The sequence below is a fragment of the Chenopodium quinoa genome, unplaced genomic scaffold, assembly GCF_001683475.1.
Source record: "Chenopodium quinoa cultivar QQ74 unplaced genomic scaffold, ASM168347v1, whole genome shotgun sequence".
In the NCBI taxonomy this organism is placed as follows: Eukaryota; Viridiplantae; Streptophyta; class Magnoliopsida; order Caryophyllales; family Amaranthaceae; genus Chenopodium; species Chenopodium quinoa.
This window is the reverse complement of record NW_018744093.1, coordinates 151,093-155,875: the sequence shown is the minus strand read 5'-3', so window position 1 is coordinate 155,875 and position 4,783 is coordinate 151,093. Positions and strand designations below refer to the sequence as shown.

Genomic DNA, 4,783 nt, shown 5'->3' with positions numbered 1-4,783 from the left:
AATGTCGTTGACTTTCATTTGATTCTTGTTTTTTTTTTTTTTTGGTGAGTAAGCTAGTATTATTAATACCAAAAAAGGAGGAGGGTAAACCCTCAAAATTACAACCCCTATCCAAGAGAAGCCACCTTCTAGGAAGGGTTCTTTACCAAGGAAAGGGAAAAAGATGAAAACAACAACAGACAAACAGACTTAAGGTTACAAGACCAGCTACTCAAGGCTAAAACAGCCTGAACACAGCCATCCAAGAATTAACAGCAGCCTACATAGACACTTATAAGTCCTAACACAATTACAGGAATACAGGGAACACAGCAGCTGACTTAGGCAGATCTTCGAAGATGACATAGCCATTTAGCTTGTTCTGTTGTCCACTGCCTGGTGATCATTTGTTGACTTCTTTCCATGGTCTCTAATTTGATTGCTTTGCAGATCTTTTCCGGGTGAATGACTGCCTTCTGCCAATAGGAGTTGTTCCTAGCAAACCAGATATGGTATATCAAAGCAGTAAGCACAGCTAATCTGACCTTCTTCTTTATCTTGTCTTTAACTCCTTGATTCCAGAAAGTTCAAGCTGTTTCAATGTTATAGTACCTGCTTTGCATTCCCAACCAAGAGCAAATATTCTTCAAACAGATCTTACTATAATTGCACTCAAAGAATAGATGTTGTATAGTTTCAGGATGCACATCGCATAATAAGCATTTATCATTGTCACAGATTCCCGATTTGTATAACCTGCTCTTGAGTCGTAATCTGTCATGAATTGCAATCCAGGCAATGAAAGAATGTTTTGGTACATTGAAAGCATTCCACATCCAACCTGTCCAGGCCACCTCCTGACTATTCCCTTGCAGCCAGTTGTAACCTTCTTTGATAGAGTAGCCTGTTTCAGTCCATTGCTTGCTCAAAAACCCAGGCTTCATTTCATCCTTAATCTTGTAAATTCTCTTCCATCCCCATCCTGAACCTTTACTAGGTTTATAATCCCACCAGCTCTTATTCTTTATATAGACATTGTGGACCCATTTTACCCACAATGAGTCCTTCTTGCATGCAATACTCCAAACATGCTTTCCTAGGGCTGCCTTATTCCACAAGAAACAATCTCGAGTACCGAGGCCTCCAGCTTTCCTTGGCTAACAAACCCAATCCCAAGAGATATGGGGAGCTCTTGAGAGGGAGATACCACCATCCCATAAAAAAGCTCTACAAACTTGATTAATTCTGTCAATAACCCTTTTAGGAAGCAAAACATACTGAGCCCAGAAAGAGTAAAAACTTATCAGAACTGCATTGATTAGGACTACTCTGCCTGCAAAAGATAAGTTTCTGCTTGCCCAACAGTGAACCCGAGCCATCATTTTATCTATGAGCACATCAAAATCTCTAGCTCTGAGATATTTAGAGTTAAGAGGGATTCCTAAATATCAAAAAGGGAAACAGCCTTTAGTAAACCCGGAACATTGAAGAATGCTGTATTTTTCTTGTGCTTGAACATTACCAAACATGATTACTGTTTTCTCTTCATTTGCTTGTAGACCAGACACCAGGTAGAAAGTTTTAAGAGCTCTTGAGCATAGTGATAATGATCTCCTGTTCCCACAAGCAAACATCATCAGGTCATCTGCAAAAACCAAGTGGTTAAGCCTCATGCTGCTGCATCTGTGATGAAATTTAAAACCTTCCTTCTGTCCAACTTTCCTCATTAATCTTGTAAAGTATTCCATGCAAATAACAAAGATTAAGGGAGGTAGGGGGTCCCCTTGTCTGATACCCCTAGCCCCTTTAAAAAACCCATGGCTGCCTCCATTGAGCATAATAGTATAAGTGGGGGAAGAGACACAGCTCATAATCCACTTCACAAATTTTCTGGGAAGCCCAAAGCTCTCAGCATGTCTTCAATGAAGGACCATTCTACAGTGTCATACGCCTTCCTTATATCCACCTTTATTGTGCATCTAGGAGGCTTCCTTAAATTCATATAATCTTTAACAAGATCCTGGCACAGCATTATGTTATCCAAAATTGAGCTTCCCGAGACAAACGCTCCTTGTTCCTCACTGATTAGAAAATGCAATACCTCCTTTAACCTGTCAAAAATCATCCTAGAAAGGATCTTATATATCACATTGCAGCAAGCTATAGGGCGGAACTGAGTGACAACATTTTCATGGGCAACCTTTGGGATCAAAGTGAGGGATGTAGTATTAATCTGCTTCAGTAATTGACCATGCTAAAAAAAAGACAGCACAGCTTTGCAAACATCACCCTTTAAAGTATTCCAAGAAATTTTGAAGAATTTACTAGTGTATCCATCTGGACCTGGAGATTTATCTTCATCTATACCCCATACAACCATCTTTACATTATCTTCAGTGAAAGGTCTACACAGAGCAATCTGCTGTAAATCTGTTAACACAGGACCCTCTTGAATCAAAGCAGGGTGAATACGTTTTGCTACTCCTGTGCTAGAGCCAATTAACACTTTATAGTAGTCAATAAACGAAGTGGCTATTTCATCCGGATCATGTATAGTCACACCATCCTTATTTTGGATGCTGCAAATCCTGTTTTCTACCCTTCTCTGTCTAATAATAGAATGAAAATACCTTGAATTAGCATCTCCCTCTTTTAGCCAATGAGCTTTTGCCTTCTGTTTCAGGAAGAGTAGCTTGGCTGAGTGAGCTTCATTATAAGCAATTCAAGCTTCCTTTTCCTTCTGTATAAGGTCATCTGAAGGATATGTATTCAGTTTTCTTTGAATCTCAGCCAGTTTTCTACCAGCATCAAGATCATCACTCTCCACAGAAGAGAAATGAGTAAGGTTTATTAATTTTAGATCCTGCTTTAAAGCTTTTAGTTTTTTAACCACCTTGTACATAGCTGTTCCTTGAACTGTCTTAGCCCAAGCCTTCTGAACAGTGTCTTGGTAATTAGGGACATCAGTCCACATGTTGAAAAACCGGAAGGGCTTCTTTGCATTACTAGTATTAGTATCCAGATTCATACATCATGGAGTATGGTCCATTAGACCTTCGGGAAAAAACTCAGCAGATAAATTAGGGAAACTATTTAGCCAGCCATCATTCACAATGACCCTGTCAATTTTTGTGCAAACTCTATCTTCACCCTCCTGCTTATTCGTCCATGTATAAAACATACCTCCCACATTAAAGTTAGTGAGATGATTCACTCTCAAACAGTTCCTAAATTGTTCAACCTCGGAAAAAGAGAATGGAGATCCAATTTTATCCTCAAGGTTAAGGATATTATTGAAGTCCCCACACAAAATCCAAGGATCATTTCCCTTAGGAGTACACTGAGTAATCTGGTTCCACAAACTTTCTCTTTCTGTAGCAGTATTTAGGCCATACACCATAGTTAACCAGAATCTTCTCTTCATAGCATTGTGAGTCACACTAACATGAATAAACTGCATATCAATTTTGCAACTATCAACAGAATATACACTAGGCAACCAGACAATCCAGACTCTACCCACTTTACTAACCGAATGGTTAGTAAAGTCACTACCAAAATTGTCAAAGATTTTCCCAAAATTTTTCCTCTCACCTTGGTTTCTAGGAGGCCAAACAAACCCATACTTTGTTGTCTTAAAAACCATAAGACATCATAAAGCTTGCCATATTTATTCATGCCCCTCACATTCCAAAAACCGAGCTTATTCATTGATAGATAGAGAGCATTGCCCAACTTCCTCTCTACCATACAACACCTGTCCACTTGCAACTTTAGATCCCTTTCTGCCAATAGTACTCCATACCTCTTGATCATTCCTTCTTGTCCTCTCTTCATTATCCTCTCCTGCATCCTTCCTTTCAAGGCTGCTAAACCTATTTCCTGTAGAAATAGTAGGGTTCTGTTTTTTTCCTGAATTTTTCCTTCTGCCCATCACTTCTATAGGGATTACCTGAACACCTTTCCCATCCTGGTTTTTCTGAATAGGTTTCCAAACTTTCTGTGCCCTATGAGCAGTGTTCTCTTTTCTATCTTGTCTTCTATTTATCTCGGCCCTAAGATTTGGACATTGATCACCTGAATGACCCATACCAGTGCAAACATTGCACTTGATCGACTTCCACTCATATACGATTTTCTGGGTTACCACTTCTCCTTTTTCATCAAGAAATTCAATATCCTCCAACAGCTCATCCTTCATATTTACTTCCACCATAACTCGGGCATAGCTAATAAGTTCTTTTGTGGCAGTAGCCTTGTCAGTCTTGATCGGTTTACCCAAAATTCCAGCAATCTTCATCAACGCTGATTGGCCCCAAAACTTGAGGTCCAAACCAGGTAAACGAACCCAGACTGGAACCTCATGAATGTCTTCCTTCTGCAAATTCAGGCCAGCTTCCCATTTTCTTACAATTAGGGGTTTTCTATCAAAGAAAATGGGTCCTGCCATTAACGCCTTATCTCTGCCTTCTAGATTCCTGAAACGAACTAAAAAAATTCCATTCTCCATTGCAGATACTCTATCAATTCCAAACTTCCCCCAAGATCGGCGAATAAAGTCATTCAAGATTCAGAGGGGTAGATTTAGACCAAGAACATAACAGACCACAGCAGAGTTCCAGAAATTAATTTCAGGTTCAACTTCCACCATTGTTATTTGTACTCTGTTATCCCCATACCTCCTATTCACTTCATTCATCGACTTATTTTGGTTTGACAAATCAAATCCCTCATCCCTCGTGTTCTAGAACATATCACTCCAATTGTTATTTGTACTCTGTTAAATGTATTTGACTTTCATGTG

The 4,783-nt window shown here is 39.4% G+C and overlaps 2 protein-coding genes across 2 annotated transcripts; both read right to left on the bottom strand.

Annotated features, from left to right (window-relative positions):
* Positions 1–320: 320 nt before the first annotated feature.
* Positions 321–1,706, bottom strand: LOC110692182. The gene is made up of 4 exons (XM_021869181.1): positions 1,502–1,706; positions 1,215–1,420; positions 592–1,136; positions 321–474 (listed from the first exon to the last, which is right to left on the bottom strand). The coding sequence occupies exons 1-4, from the start codon at positions 1,704–1,706 to the stop codon at positions 321–323; spliced, it is 1,110 nt and encodes a 369-aa protein (XP_021724873.1).
* A 1,976-nt stretch (positions 1,707–3,682) lies between these two features.
* LOC110692181 lies at positions 3,683–4,489 on the bottom strand. The gene has a single exon (XM_021869179.1). The coding sequence runs from the start codon at positions 4,487–4,489 to the stop codon at positions 3,683–3,685; it is 807 nt and encodes a 268-aa protein (XP_021724871.1).
* Between the last annotated feature and the right edge of the window lie 294 nt (positions 4,490–4,783).

Coding starts and splice junctions, on each gene's coding strand:
- LOC110692182 (XM_021869181.1), bottom strand. CDS start 1,706: ATGAGGAAAGTTGGACAGAAGGAAGGTTTTAAATTTCATCACAGATGC. Junction 1,421..1,501: donor GAAAACAGTAATCATGTTTG/GTAATGTTCAAG, acceptor TTTGATATTTAG/GAATCCCTCTTAACTCTAAA. Junction 1,137..1,214: donor TTATTGACAGAATTAATCAA/GTTTGTAGAGCT, acceptor TGGGTTTGTTAG/CCAAGGAAAGCTGGAGGCCT.
- LOC110692181 (XM_021869179.1), bottom strand. CDS start 4,489: ATGGAGAATGGAATTTTTTTAGTTCGTTTCAGGAATCTAGAAGGCAGA.